Source organism: Galleria mellonella, unplaced genomic scaffold (assembly GCF_026898425.1).
Source record: "Galleria mellonella isolate WM207_F2 unplaced genomic scaffold, CSIRO_AGI_GalMel_v1 utg133, whole genome shotgun sequence".
NCBI classification, from domain to species: Eukaryota; Metazoa; Arthropoda; class Insecta; order Lepidoptera; family Pyralidae; genus Galleria; species Galleria mellonella.
In genome coordinates, this window is record NW_026441990.1 from 4305526 (window position 1) to 4321821 (window position 16296).

Sequence of the window (16296 nt, forward strand, 5' to 3'; positions counted from 1 at the left end):
GAGTAGTGTTTTGAAAAAATAATTATGAATAATTGTGTCTTAATCTATTTATTTAATTACTTAGGTGGAACCACAAGTTCGCTCGGTATTGTCCGAACCCGTGGGCGGAGAACCGCGCGCGGTAGAGGCCCAGCTTTCCAAGGCCAAGTCCCTACACAACGAAATACTCTCGCAAGGACGGCTCATAGACAACGCCAAGGATGTAAGTGTTATACTAAACTGATGAATTTTCAACACCTCTTTTATGGCAATATAGGATGGCAAACAAACCATCAACCCACCTGAAGGAAGTATTAACTGTGCATATCTCACTGTGTTTAGATAATCTAAAGAGAATGACACCACTGGGAGACTTTTTACAATAGTCGTTTGCTTGAGCACTTCTGTCCCATTCGTGTTTCAGCCGTGAAGCAGTTGTGTTTGTATGGCTGTGTTTCCGTTTGAAGGGTGGGATATGGCAGTGAATTTACAGGGTACAGAGGAATAACACCTGAGTCCTCATGAATGGCAACGTATGGGGGGTATCATGGGCGAAATAGTATACTCTGTTATGTCCATGGTACTGCTCATGTCTATAGGCGACGGTCACCACTTTCCATCAGGTGGGCCGTCAGCTTGTTTGCCGTTCTAGGTTTGCATAAAAAAAAACACTATCACCTTATCAACTCCGAAAGATCAATAAAACCACAAGACAAAAATATGCATTAAAGACAAATTTAATTATAACTTATATTTACTTGTGTTAAAAACGCACCAATTTGTTTATAGTGCTATCTATTATGAGGTAAAAATATGAAAAAAAAATACAAATCAATTGAGGACCTATTTTTTTTTAGTCAGTTGATTACTTGTACACGAGAATAAACATTTGGCGTTCCAATGTTTCTGCCTACCCTAATAGGAGACGGGCGTGACAGATATGTATGTATGTATGAGAATAAACATTTGTCTTTACATATTTTATTTCTACCGTTCAACAGGCTTGCGACCAACTAGTCAAATCCTTGGAAGGCAACCTAACACCATCAGAGATCAGGCAACTCGAAGTGCCCGTCCTGGACCTCACCGCCCGGTACAAAGAACTCACCGGCGCAGTCGGCTCCCGATGCACCGAGCTGGAAGCCGCTCTACTGCAGTGCCAAGGACTTCAGGATGCTGCTGAGACTCAGGCCCATTGGCTGGGACAAGCTGAGAGCATATTCAAGTTAGTAATTTATATTCTTCTCAAAAGTTCATGAGTAACAACAATACGTAGGTTTCTTGATATGGATTAAAAAATAAAAAAAAAGAGATCACGTTATAATTGTATCTTCTGCATAAATAAAAAAAAAAAATTTAATTTTGAATTCCGAAAACGATTACGATGAAAAAATAAATTTAGAATATTATATAATATTTTGCGTATCTTCATAGGAATCAACATAAACCGGCATCACTAATTCGCGAGCGGCTCGACGAGCAAGTTCGCGAGCATCGTATCGCTCATAGCGAGGTGGAAGCTCGGCGGCCAACGCTCGCCAAACTTGTGAGCAGCGCACGGGAAGCCGCACTCACGCCATCTAACGCCAGGATCGCTAAGAAGTTGGAGCAGCGTGCCGAGGATATATACGCTAGGTATGTTATGTGATAAAAACCAAAATATACATACGAATATAATCCTTGCTAGATATGTTGTCAAGTATTTTTTTTTTAATAATATTAGTGTCGATTCTTTGTTTTTTTTTTTTTTATTGTTTCAATACTTTGCCTATATTTATTTTTTTAGACGTTTTTGTAAATATTACTATTAATATTAGTTATTATTGTTTTTATCTATATTTTTAAGAGAGTCGAATGATAATCAATGATTACCGTTAATTTTTAATAAAAAAAAAAGTAGATATGAGATCAACTATTTTTGTCTCTGTCAGTTCACCCTCTTTTTTTAATGCGTGAAAATGGTAGAGTAACTTTGTATACACGCTATATTAGCGTACGTTAGCATATATATATTGTATATATGCTAACGGTATACACCGGTGGGGCATCTGTAAGAGCTGATAGATAGATGATGACGAAAAGGTAGGTCAGTTATCTTATCGTAATGCTATTCATCACAGCCTGGATGATGAATGAAGTACGATGGTTTACAGGGGGGACTACGTGGAAGTCGACTTGGTTAGGTATATTGCTAGCTATGGGACCTTTAGTCTTCATTACTAACAGTTCTCCCTCCTTCCTCTCCCCTCATTGTCCTTTTAGATATTCAAAGATCAACTGGAAGTAATTTATAAATTTTCGACTGTAGATACTCATTGTTTTTTTACAATATTCTTTATGAAGGGTTGCAAGCGAATTAACTAATAACATTTCAGATACGAGAAACTCCTGGAGAGGTCGATAAAGCGCGCTCAGTTCCTGGACGAGGTGTCGGCCGAGCTGGCGCAGTTCTCGGCGCAGGCGGCCGAGCTGGAGGCGGCGGCCGCCGCGCTGGCCGAGCGAGCTGATGGACGAGAACTAGCACGCCTGCCCGCCGCCGAACTCGCGCCTAGACACAGGGAACTAGCTATGCTCAGGTATCACTATTATTTATACACTATTTCACCATCATCATCAGATCAGCCTTTATTTGTCCATTGCTGAACATAACCCTCCCCTTTAGGGACTTTGCCAGTAGTTGCCACACTTGGTAGGCGGATTAGCAACCGGAGTTATGGCTTTGCAGATGTATTAAGGGAGACGCTGCTGCCGATCTCTCGTCTTCCCTTAATCGCCTCTTACAACATCCCCAGGAAAGAAAGATTTGGTCTATTCTATGCCGGGAGCACACGGTCATAAATATTACAGTATTTGTTGCAGGATTTCCAATAAGCGTAGCGTAGTACCGCCGTATAGTCCCGAATTAGAAACTCTAACCGTGTGGTTGTACATTGCACCCTTGCGAAGTTGGGGCAGGTTTTTAATTCATTCATAATTTACAAAGTATACCATTTAAAACAGAAAACATTTTTTATGTAACTTAAAGGACAAACAAGCGACAAGTAAACCTAATGGAAATATAAAACAAAATCAATCTAATCCACAGAGACAAACAAATGCCATTGCTCGAGGAATGCCTGCGGAACGGAAAGCAACTCATCTCCAAGAAGGATGTCACCGACACCCACGTCGTCCGTGATCGTATGAAGGTAACGCGTCAGCAACTGTTTAAATTCGACTCTAATATGTATGTGTTTTAGATCTATTTTTCAAACTTTCACCTTTTAAATTTTTTAATGATATATGCTAGAAAATTATATTTCTAAGAATTATTTAGTATTACTAATACTGATATTTTAGGCCCTGGAGAACCAATGGCGTGACTTTAACACGTCTCTAGAAGAGAAGCTGAAGTTATCTAAGCAACGTGCTGACCAACTCAGCCAATACGAGAGCCTCAAAGCACAAGTACGTAGATATAAACTAGTATATTTTATTACTCCTATCTATACATTTATTGCAACTTTACCACCTTAAAGAATATAAAAATCTACTTAAATACTTATACAAAAAAAAATTATTGGTCCTTTGCGCCGGATAGTAAAGTTTAATTATAAATTTTTAAAACTCTCAACTCAGTATCTAGTGAAGAGATACTTCATTATCATAGAAAATGCGATTTCAACCCCTGTCTGCTTAGGAAATTTTAAGAAAAATTTGACAAATAATTTAACATTGAACCTGTTGAATGAATTTTAAACGGTTACATTTTTAAATTAATGTATTATTTATCTTCTATACTGATTTATTGTTTCAAATTAGGTACTGGAGTGGTTACAATCTATGGAGAACCGCGTGGGTCGCTTACAGCCGGTCGCTGTGGAACTGGACGTGCTAAAACAACAGCAGGACGAATTGCGCCCACTCACCAAAGAGTACAGGGACTTCTCTGTCACTATCGATAAGGTATACTATCTAATTGTATAATTATGTTATTTCATATATTTCGTTCACGGGTAAATTTTATATCTGCATCTCTGTTGTTAAGTTTACATGTATTTTTTTTATAATTTTGAGTACTGTGTTCTAAGTGTTATTAAATTGATTATTAATTGTGCTAATAACTTATAACTGAAATAACTTTATTAAGTTTGTAAACATATAATTTAAACTTTACGATACAAATGTGCAAGAAAAATTTGATATTATTTAAACATCTTTTTAAGAAAGTTTATTCTGTCAAATACTAATTTGACAAAATCTTTAAAAGGCTTGAAATTATATGTTTTTTCCAATCTATGTTTCTTAAAAAAAAAAGTATTCAGTTTCACTGGCAGAAGACTGTCTAGAAAAGATGCCAATAATTTTAATTTCACTCTGTAAATGAAACAATTTTTTGTGATCTCAAATAAATTATTCTGAATGTGATAAGTGTAGCAGAGGGAGACTTTGTACAAAAATCGTTTGCTTGGTTCGTTTGTTTCGTGTTTCTACCGTGAAGCAGTTGCGTTTGCATGGCTGTGTTTCGGTTTGAAGGATGGGATATGGTAGTGAATTTACAGGGCACAGAGGAATAACACCTGAGTCCTCATAAATGGTAACGCATAGGGGGTATCTTGGGCGAAACAGTATACTCTGTTACGTCCATAGTACTGCTCATATCTATACCACTTTACCACTTTCCATCAGGTGGTCAGTTTGTTTGCCATTGTAAGTCGCATAGAAATTAAATTATGGTATGTGTGATACAGGTGAACGAGGCGGGCGGCACGTACGAAGCGCTGTCGCGGTCCGAGCGCGCCGACAGCCCGGCACGCAAGCGGCAGCTCTACAGCCCCACCAAGCGCCACACGCCCAGTCAGTACCAGCTCTACTAATGCATCCATATACACGACCAAGCCTCCACAACCTCGTACTTATACTGCCAGTCCCTCATACGCACAATACTAATCCCCCAAACTCACACACTAGCAATCCCTTAAACTCACATTATCAATCCCTCAAACTCACTACCAGTCCCTAATGTTCATTCTACCTGTCCTCCCTCATACGCACGCCCATTCCCTGACAATCACAGAATTAAACTGGCGGTCCCTCCTTATGCTTATACAGCAGTCACTTCTACTCACACGATATGGCATTAACACTACTGATCTCTCCCCACCACTCTCACATGAAAAAAAAGAAAACTCCTACAATTGATACCGCAAATTTAATTTTGAACTCCATGTAACATAATACTACTACCCAAATTTGATTATTTATAGTTTTTACAAAGACTCCAAAATTATTTAAGTAACTGACAAGATATTGAAATATTTAAATGCTATAAATTTTTAAATATTCTCATAAATGAGTAAAAAGAACGCCGTGCTTTTTTATACCACGAAGATGTCTTGTCTGATGGTAAAGTGTCACTATAGCTTATGGACGCCTGTAACACCACAGATGTCCATATATTAATTTGTATTTTACCGCCTACAGGCCGAACTCTAGACGGCCGATCGCCGTCCCCGACAAAGGGCCACGGATTAGTGAGTCCCGGATCGACACACTCCACTTCCAGCGGATTCTCATCACGCCGCTCCAGCCAGGAAGGGTTCCATCTTGAAGGTAATGTACCCAGTGCTTTTTATTTTCACTAGTCATAATCTACGTGGCGTAATAAAAATTATTATCCTACAAAAAACTGACTTCAGTTGTAACAAATTCAATTATTTTGATCTAAGAACTAAACTACTGTACCGATTTTAATAAAATTTCTATGAGACCAATCTATAAATATATCCTTTCAGATAAAAGAGAAAGATTTTTTCCAATCCGTTTAGATCTAACCGAATTAGAAGGTAACAAATATAAAAAAAGAATTAAGAACCTCCTTTTTTTGAAGTCGGTTGAAAACTATTCTGAGTTTACATCTCTTTCACGAACAACAATATCTACAATGACAAAACTATATATATGCCTATAGACATCACATCATTTCTATAGGCATTCCTGAGTACCGTGATATTATATTTCTGTGCCCCTTAACTTTACTGCCATATCCTTTCAAATTGAAATTCAAGCATAGTTGCTTACCAGGAGAAACACGAATAACTCGTAGTAGTTATGCAAAAAGACTTGTATATATAAAGCCATCCTCAGCTATGTGACATATTGCTGAAGGTCACGACTGAACAATCTATACAGTTGTTTAACTGTATCTTCCATTAGCCATTCCCATAATGTATACACTGTTGACGACGTTCGCGGACAGTTAAAACATAGAGTCAGATCGTTGTCAGACGTCCGATCGTTCAAAAATGGTTCAAGGTCACGTACCAGAGAAAGACTTTGTACAAAAGTCGTTTGCTTGTGCATCTGTGTTTTGGTTTTAAGGGTGGGACAAGGCAGTGAACTTACAGGGTACAGACGAAAAAGGAGAAAACTTAATGGTAGAAGGATAGGTAGCAACGTCCCTCTTAAATTATCTTTAAAAGCCTATCTGCGGTTGCCAACCCGCCTACCAAGCGTGGCAACTACTGGCAAAACTCCCTTTATGAAGAAAGCTTATGTTAACTGTCCACTGCTGAACATAAGCCTTCTCTATTATGTTCAGCAGCGGACAGTTAACGGCTGAAATGGTAATGATGAGTGTCAAAAATGTAATCCAAAGTGTCTTCAACAGAATTGTCACCAGTACAACAGCAGCTGTCGGAAATCAACAACCGATACAGCCTGCTCGGCACCAAGTTGTCTGACCGCCAAGCGGAACTGGACGCCATCAGGGAGGAAGTCAAGAAGCACTTGGACAGCTTCCGTGCTCTCAACACCTTCCTCGATAAGGTAACTTTAATATTATTATTTTTGACATTTAGTTGATCTAGATGGCGCTGTGCAATATTCCCCGTAATCGGTCCTAGACAAATAACAACATTCAGAAAACATTAAAAAAAAAATTAAAATATTTGTGATTAAGTTTATTTAAATAAAGATTATTTCGAGACTAAAGAGTTAATTTCCATATTGTATGGGACTACCAATGTATCAATTTTGCTCATCGTTTAATATGGGATTTTTAAAATATTTAAATTATTTAGGAGTCATACTAACTGTAAAAAACATAAGTAACTAATAGAGTCCTCGAATCCTCGTGTTAATCTGTATAAATAACTATATGAAAATATTTTCTAGGTTCAAAGACAATTACCCAAAGACTCAGTTCCCAATACGAAGGAGGAAGCGGACAAGACAATCAAAGCAGCGCGAGCGGTTCTTGAAGAGATGTACGAGAAACAAAGCATACTGGACTCGACCAAGACTCAGGTGAGAAACTCTATCGTTATACCATGATCACATAGGTATATATACTCTGTGGGAAATATCAAGAGCTTTCGGAACTAGCGGGTATAGATGGGTGTATTGTTAAAGTGAAAAAATATGTAGACATTAAGACTGGTTTTTCTCTATCTAATTCATAAAGGACAGTGTGAAGAGTGATAAATAAATAGCATTGAAAATAGGTAATAATATAAATTGTCGTGAAGTATGGTAGTTGTAAGAGGCGACTAAGGAAGGGCGAGGGATGGGCAGCAGCGTCCCTCTTAAACCATCTCCAAAACCTAACTGCCGTTACCAATCCGCCTGCCAAGGGTGGCAACTACTGGCAAATTCCTCAAGAGGGAGGCTTACGTTCAGCGGTGGACAGTTAAAGGCTGAATAATGTGACTGAAAATAGCACCACATTTTTGTACAATGCAAGAAATTTCCTGCGCTGGTGTATTGAGGTTTGTTGCTGTAATCGACATTTTTTTTATACCACTGAGGTGGTAAACAAGCATACGGCCCACCTGATGGTAAGTGGTTACCGTAGCCTATGAACACCTGCAATACCAGAGGCATTACGCGTGCATAGCCGACCCTGAAGAAACCTCTTTACCCCTCTTTTGACGAACCCCATGATGTAGTCTCTTGGGAAAACCTCGACAGCTCATTCCACAACCTGAGTGTTCGTGGGAGGAAACATCTCTGAAACCGCGCAGTACGCGACCATTGAAACGTTCTAGAAAATGTCGTAAGAGACGAGTACATAGGCGTATTTAAAGAGGTCCCACGGCTGTGCTCACCTCAAGAATTATCTTGTCCCATCCCAGAAGTGCGCTAAGCTTCCCAAAACATGTCTGAAAGTATATATATACTCGTATGTGCTTTTTCAAGGGAACTTTAATAGGTTGTTGATAATTATTGTAATTGTCCAGGTCCGCGAGTTGCTGCGTCGCAAGCAGAGCGTGCAAGGAGCTGACCGACTACACGACGGGCTGGAGGAAGTCGCTACACGATGGAAGGCGCTCCATGACGCCTTCAAGGACAGGTTAGTACCAAATTATATCCTCATTATCGAGCAGCCATGTTTGCATGGCTGTATACTGTATGGGGTATGGCAGTGAAATTACAGGGTACGGGTAAAACAACGAATAGTAACGCATGAAAAGTACTATGGCCATTACAATGTTCTATAGTTATAATATTCATGATTTTGTTCATGTCTATAGGCAAGAGTTATCAATTTCTATCAGGTGGGCCATCATTACATTTGCGAAGAGGTTGATTTAATTTTTTTTTAATCTAATAAATAAATTTCAAAAACCCCTTAGTTGAAAAATTAACAATTAAATGTTTTGGGTCATGTACGATTGTGTTAAAATTAGTATGAAATCCAAAAATGTACCAATTCTGAGATAATTGAAACTGACCCAAAAATTAAATAGCGTACATTTTGCGTTACCCCCGACGAATTATGAAAAACAAATAAATTTCATGCTAGGATTTTAATACCATCGTGACTATGTAACATGATATTTTACTGAACTCACACCACTTTCTCAGAATCCGCCTAATGGAAGAGATGAAAGACTTCCACGATACACATAGCAACCTTTCTGGATGGCTGGCGGCCAAGGACCGCATGATGGCCGCGCTCGGACCCATCTCGACAGACTCACGTATGGTGCAAACACAAGTGCAGCAGGTAATATTGGATATAGTATTGTGTTAGTGCAAAGTTTGGAATTACAGCATATATAATAAAAAAAAGTGTGCCTTTAAATTTCTTGCTTCATCCAGTAATAATTAGGTACTGCTGCTCGTGCTAAATGCCATATAAATCTACAGGTGCAAGTCCTCCGCGAGGAGTTCCGCAGTCAGCAGCCGCAGCTGTCCCACTTGGAGGAGGTGGCTACCGCTGTACTGGGTCGCCTCGAGCCGCGCTCGCCTGATGCCGCTCGCTTGCGCCAGAAGGTCCAAGACCTGCAGGCCAGGTGGAACGACCTACTCAACAAGTTAGTATTTTATTACTATCTACTGTAAGCCCATTTTACTTTCATTTCACATAAAGAGAAAAGCAACCTACAAAAATATGATATTTGGATTAATTATAATTCTTAAGCAATATTTTACTTTGCACAAGTCTCATTCCTTGTTTATACAGACATTAAACGTTATTTCAATATTTTTTTTTTGTACTAAATTAAGAATCTAAAAGAATGTATGTATTTTTCTTTCTAGAGATGAGAATGTAATAGCAATGTCGCTTGCGCTATTTTTATACACTAGTGGGGTAACAATGAGCGATGATAGGCGAGGATGTAACCAGATCATTGACCCTTCCTGATGAATTCATCAGATATTAACCGTTATGGTTGATATGGTGTGCTTTATATTATTTTCAATTTCGTGTACAATATAGTATATGTCATATATTTGTTATTCATATATATTTATTCGTTTATATATGTCATTTTAGTATGTACGTATATCAATAATTAGTGTAGTACCGCATTCGAGTATTCTGACACTTCCCTATGGTTGACTGGGAGAGAATGCTTTTAGCATTAAGTCCGCCATGTACACATATTTGTACTAATGAATAAATAAATATGGGGGATCGAGTAGAAGTCAACATGAACCGCTAAATCCCAATACTAATCCTCCTCACCTTCATGCCCAATAGGAGAACGTTAGTGTAATATAATTCCTTCACGCCAGGTTGGAACAACGCGCGGATTCCCTAGGCGCGGCAGCTGATACGTCGCGCGAGTTCGACGCAGGGCTCGCCCGGCTGCGGGATGCTCTCCACACGATCAGCGACAAGCTCGACGACCTCGCGCTCGACACTGAGCCCGACGAACAGCTCAGGAAGATTGAGGTGACTGATCAGTGTGTTACTACTGGCTGTTGGCACTTACTGGAACTTTGAACATGTACCATAATCTGCTTCAGTAGAACGATTAATAAAAATGTGAAGAGATGAAATATTAACCCGATCATAAGGCAGTCCACTGATGTCTGATTGTAGTATAAATCGAAAGTCGATTAATTGTTTAGATCAATTTCATTTAAAAAATGTTTCTGTAATAATTTTATAAAATTAGTTTACTTTTCATTAAATTCTGTTAAAGACTATAGTATTATAATTAAGGAGCTTTAATATGTAGTTAGACAAACAAACATTAACCCTTTGAGTGCCGACGAGCGCCATCGCACTCGTGCGCATTGCAACTAAAGGTGCCACGAGCGTCATAGCGCTCGTAAATTCAGTCGCTGTTTAGCTTGCTATAAAAAAAAAATATTAAAATTGGATAATTTTTGGAGGATATACGGTTTTTTAGAGACAAGGGATTATAACATCAACACGATAAAGATTTCTTTGGCATTTTTAAGTAGATATGAGTAAAAATCAATGGCACTAAAAGGGTTAAAAGTGCATCAATAGAATCATGGAATACTATAATATTATAAATACATACATTACTTCTTACAAAGCAATAACCCTGTTATCTTTTTTATTTTCGTTGTGACAACCCTAATCGAACTCATTTATTTCGAAAACTAAACACCGAAATATTTTAAATTTGTATATTATTTAAACTTATTTACTTACACATGTATTTTGAATATTTTAAAAACTAAAATCTCTTCTCGATCAGAACCTCGAACGCCAGTTAGAAGGTCAGCGCCCTCTGCTGGCTGACTTAGAAGCGGCCGGAGCAGCCCTGGCCGATGTCCTCTCAGACCCTGCTTCCAGGCAGGACATTCAAAGCAAATTGGCAGCCGTTGCCAGGCAGTACGACAACCTGCAAAGGAAACTCGACCATAAGAAAGCGGAAATAGAAGCTGCTCTTAAGTGAGTATAATGAATTTGTCCTTTATATATTTAATTTTTATGAGGATGTTTGTCACAATTCTTTTTAACAATCTATAGGGGTTGTTCCCGATTTAGTTCTACCTGCATATGTGTTTATCTCTTACGTATTAATTCTGTTACCAATTAATTTATTCTGTTACTCAACATTTTCATTCTACGAGGCTTTGTAATACGCGGATAATGCCTCTCGTATTGCAGGTCTTCGTAATCTGGGATAGATAGACCGAACCAATTATAAAAAGGTTTCTATCTATATATATAATCTCTTGAGGCATCCACTGTCATCATAACTCGTGTTAAAAAAAATTAAAATCAGTACAGATAAGAATTTTTTTTTATAAAAAAAAATGCGACCAATATTATATGAAAAATCATTGTCTTCTCCACCAGGGATGGCCGTAATCTAGAAGAGAACATATCCCGAACATTAGGCTGGCTACAGTCTGAATTGGGCGCGCTACCAGGTCGTCTCCAAGTCTCCGCGGATAGCGTGAAGTTGCAGCATCAGCTCGAACGCCACGAGCCCCTCTATAGAGAACTGACGCAGCGCGAGCACGAGCTCATCATGCTGCTGGACAAAGGCCGCGAGATGGAGAAGAAACCAGCACATCAAGGTCTCCGCAAAGACCTGGACAGAATCCAGACGCAGTGGGACAAACTGAAGCGAGAAATAGTAGACCGACAGACCAGGCTACAAACCGCTATGGTAAGTTCACACACATATATCTAATCTATATTAAGTTACATTAATTTAGTTAAATTAATTTACATGAATTTTTTGTGTCAAAAATATGAACTCATATACTGCTAAATAATGGTCGTGAATTAGAGAAAAAACAGCACTCCAAAGTGTTCATATAAACCTGGATAGAAACCAAACACAGTGGAAAATGACCAATAACAAATTGAGCAAGTGTCATCTTTAATCTACTATTCTATAAATTCAAATCCCCCTAGCCTAAAAAAATTTCCAGTTTCACTTGTTCCTACTAATTTTCCCTACTAAAGCCCCCCTCTCTCCCTCTATATACTAGATCCTAGAAGATTCTAGACAGTAAGATTCTAAAACATAGGATTTTTTTCCATCTGTACCAGAGAGACATTTTGTGTTGTATTTATTTCGTGTTGCCATGTAAATATGGCAGTGTAATGACTAAAAGCAGAGACGTAACACATTAGTCCTTTGTAATGGTGGCACATATGGGGTACAATTAGCGTGATAGTAAATTCATGTTATATCATTGTTATTTCTGTCAATACAGGAATATTAGTTAGTTTTTTTGTATTGATCCATACATTTCTATTCAAGCAAATAATTTATTAAAATATTTGACTTCTCTCAAAGGAACACTGCCGCAAATACACCAAGGCCCAAGAGTCCTTCCTGCCCTGGCTGTCTGAGGCGGAGGAGCGACTCGCCAAGTTGCCAGCCGCCGCGTTCACCAAGAAGGAAGTGGAGAAGCAGCTCCGTGAGTTGCAACAGATCAGAAACGACATCTGGAAGAGGTCAGTGGAATTACGTCTTTTGTTTTCTGCAAAAATTTACTATATATAATTTACTATATTGCTTATGATATGAGGATGTTCAAGTCAGTTGTCAGATGGTCAAAGAATAACATTATGCTTCCAAGGGGGATCGCATAGAGTTCAGACTGACGGGTGTGTATTGCTAGCTGTATGGATCTTGTACAAATAGCTACGTCTCCACTTGTCGCTGATGGTTGTTGAAATCAAGGATATCGTGAACAATCATTAATTGAGAGCAAACAGTCATAGTGCAGTTACAAGCTGAGCGAGTAATGTTGCCAAATACAAATTAAAATCTTAATATTTATATTTGGAATTGCCAGACGCATAAGATAAATTCATGTTAGATTCTAACACTAGCAATGAATTACCAATCCTTATTCCTCTATCCGGAAATTTGGTATCTGACGAGAGTTTCTGGTACTCTGAACAGATTTTGAATTAAATAGATGTAAATTAACTCGTATGTGAATATAAACCACAATTATTTTTTTTAATCATTATAATATTGAATATTATAAAATTACGTTAATTGTAATTTAATCAATTAAATATTTATAAGTATTTTTATATTATAATCAAAGTGATGCCTGAATATTTATATATACAATAAATTTGACACACAATTTCTTATTTCTTTTCTTAGATCTGGCGAGTACGAGAACAACAAGACGCTGGGCGAAACGTTCATATCGGCGTGCGACATCGACCAAGAAATCGTGAGAAAACAGCTCGACTCCATGAAGGAGCGATGGGACCGGCTCAACAACGGTGAATATACAGATTTATATTTGAAACATAAGATTTATTTTTTTAACTACCTTTAAAAATTTTTCTTTCCAATGAAATTGAGAGAAAGAAAGAAAGAAAAATAATTGATTTAATGACATATAGAGACATTACAAAAGCTAAGAATAAAAACAAATTCTAGCCACTAAAAAGTTACTTACTCAGCATTTGTCGAGTGTCCTTACGTTGTACTAAATTGTTACTTTAAATTATAAAAATTAATATTTGAATTTAGAATGCGATGTTGTGTGTCTGCAAAGATCTTGCTCGCAATAAGCATTTAAAGCATAGAAAGAGAATGCCATAGAAATTGTAAAAGCCTATTAAATTTAAAATAGCAACATGACTTTATTGAGTCAAGTAAAAATTGAAGCTTTTTAATTTAAACGGGTAATATTATAATTAATATAATACTAAGTACAGAAAAATTTGATTTTTCGTAAAACCAATATGGTGGATTTTATTTTAACTTAATCTTATAAAAGAAAAATTATTTGTATAAGGTTTAAATAAATTAAACATAAATTTTGTCGTTGACAACAGAGGTGCTTTCACAAGTGGAATTCTACGAGACTACAGCGCGCAAGCTTGGCGATTTCGCTGAACGGGTCCGCGCTGTGGAGACTCCGCTGCAGCGCTGTGAGGAGCGGCTGCAAGACGCCCTATCGGCGCCTCCAGCTGCTGCAGCGGAAGCTGTGGCTCGCTTGACTGACCAGATACACGCTTTGAGAGCGCCACTGCAGGTAATTTAGCAAGGCATAAATTAAAGTTAGAAATATAGGATACGGATAACAATGGAAACCTTAGATTTCTGACCTGATATGCATTCTTAAACGTGATTTGAAAGTGGATGACACAAGAGGTGTGTTTAGCGAGAGTATTTTAACATTAAACCCTGTCACCGTGTGGTCCTGGCATAGAATAGAATATAGAATATAGAATCCTTGAGGCGGCTAAGAGAGGGCGAGGGATAGGCAGCAGTGTCCCTCTTAAAAGATTTCCAAAGCCTAATTGCGATTGCTCATCCACCTGACAAGTATGGTAACCACTGTCCAAACCTCCCAAGGGGAAGACTTATAGTCAGCATATTTTTCTCTTCCATTTTTCTGAGTTTTTATGATTTTTGTTGATATTATTTAAATTAACGTGCAAAAATTAATCTCTCATTTGACTAAAGATTGATATTGAATGACTCATGTATTTAACTTTCACTTTCTACGTCACCGGCCCACTTCTTCTCGAGCGATACTTCTATGCGCTAGAAAGCGGACTTGCATTGACTTCCTAGTAGCACAGTAGACAAGACCAATATAAAATAATATTGGACAGCTTGTTTTATTGATTCAAAGCCCAATTTCCCATAATTTTCAACTATTACTATTAATCGTGAATGGAAGAATTTAATAGGAAATATTAAAAGAAAATTACGATGATCCCGAATGAAATTGTGAACAGAGCATCAACGTGGCGGCCGACGACATCGTGACGCTGGCGCTGGAGTGCTGCGGGCCGGACGCGGCGGCCCGCGCCCGCCACGTGCTGCAGGAGCAGGCGCAGGCGCTGGGCGACCGCCTCGACGACCTGCAGGCGCGCGCCGGCCACGCGCGCGGCAAGCTGGCCGGCGCCGCCGCCGCCATGACGCACTTCCAGGTACGGCTCCCGATATCTGTGCCCTGTTATCACATACTTCTAGTCATTACAGGATTTTAACTTACTACTCATCACAGTTGATCTCCATGTAAGGGAAGGACCCCCCAATAAATGGAGTGGCGACCTCAACTGCATTGCAGGGAATCAATCAATTAGCTCAAGACCATTCCCTTATAATAATCTATGGAAAGGCCTCAGCAGATGCTCAAGTTTCAGCAGGGGACAGATAATGGCTGAGATGATGATAATGATTCATAACAGCTGTGCCTCCATGAAGTAAGAGTGTTCATGTCGGTTTGGCAACGTCGCAATTACGAGTATTTGTCAATTAAAAAAAATTTACGATTTTTAATATTTCTAATTACATATTTATTTAATTATATTTTTGTTGTAATCAGTAATGATATTCTTCAAAATTGATCGTAAAGACATGGTTCGTTTGAAACTATGAAACCTACGGGGGTGACTACGTTTATGTTCTTTGTACCTTCCGATTTAAAATAATATATTCGTCATCCTTCAATAGTAAAATACTTGTATTTTACTATTGAAGGATGACGAAGATGGCCCTGAATAAATCCTTATTTAGAATTTCGAATTCAGGGCGAATTTAAACATATTTTTTATGTATTTAATCAGATTTTATAAAGGAATAAATCGGTAGTTAGTATATAACATCGGTAAATGGCGACACGTCATGCATAGTAACGTTTGATAATATAATTTAAAATAAGTTTCAAATTTACCTAAAAGATATGGATTCAAATCTACATGGATTGATATGATTCTTTAATACAAAGTTATGCATTTTAAAACTCTTGCTAAACTAAAAATTTACATTCTCATCCCTACAGGAGAAAGTAAAGAACCTAGCACACGATCTATCCGAGTTGGAGAAAGAATTAGACGCGATGAAACCGCCGGGCCGTGACATCAAGACGGTCAAACAACAGTTGGACGACATTGGACGCTTCTACAAACGGCTGGAGAAGGCCGACGACCTGGTGGGCGATACTGAACACGCGGCGGAGAGTCTCGCTGACAGTGGATACTCTATGGACACTGGCAAGACCAGGGATCAGGTGAATGCATATATTTTCTACTATCTTTTCGTCCACTACTTCATATGCGTGGATTATAGAAGTAGGAAAATGAATAAATGTATTACTAAATAAAATCATTGTTCA

The 16296-nt window shown here is 38.4% G+C and overlaps 1 protein-coding gene across 20 annotated transcripts in view; it reads left to right on the plus strand.

The window, feature by feature from the left end:
- LOC113511282 (dystonin) overlaps window positions 1–16296 on the plus strand; it is a 372284-nt gene that overhangs the window by 322801 nt on the left and 33187 nt on the right. For all 20 annotated transcript variants that reach the window (XM_052903181.1, XM_052903184.1, XM_052903175.1 and 17 more), the window contains 22 exons: window positions 65–202; window positions 981–1204; window positions 1414–1614; window positions 2355–2555; window positions 3065–3167; window positions 3319–3426; window positions 3781–3924; window positions 4710–4815; window positions 5443–5571; window positions 6629–6786; window positions 7135–7266; window positions 8199–8311; window positions 8827–8968; window positions 9112–9278; window positions 9985–10144; window positions 10926–11122; window positions 11534–11849; window positions 12489–12649; window positions 13317–13441; window positions 14003–14202; window positions 14915–15109; window positions 15964–16191. In XM_052903181.1, the coding sequence (XP_052759141.1) occupies window positions 65–202; window positions 981–1204; window positions 1414–1614; window positions 2355–2555; window positions 3065–3167; window positions 3319–3426; window positions 3781–3924; window positions 4710–4815; window positions 5443–5571; window positions 6629–6786; window positions 7135–7266; window positions 8199–8311; window positions 8827–8968; window positions 9112–9278; window positions 9985–10144; window positions 10926–11122; window positions 11534–11849; window positions 12489–12649; window positions 13317–13441; window positions 14003–14202; window positions 14915–15109; window positions 15964–16191 (3648 nt within the window). The remainder of the gene's footprint in view (window positions 1–64; window positions 203–980; window positions 1205–1413; window positions 1615–2354; window positions 2556–3064; window positions 3168–3318; window positions 3427–3780; window positions 3925–4709; window positions 4816–5442; window positions 5572–6628; window positions 6787–7134; window positions 7267–8198; window positions 8312–8826; window positions 8969–9111; window positions 9279–9984; window positions 10145–10925; window positions 11123–11533; window positions 11850–12488; window positions 12650–13316; window positions 13442–14002; window positions 14203–14914; window positions 15110–15963; window positions 16192–16296) is intronic.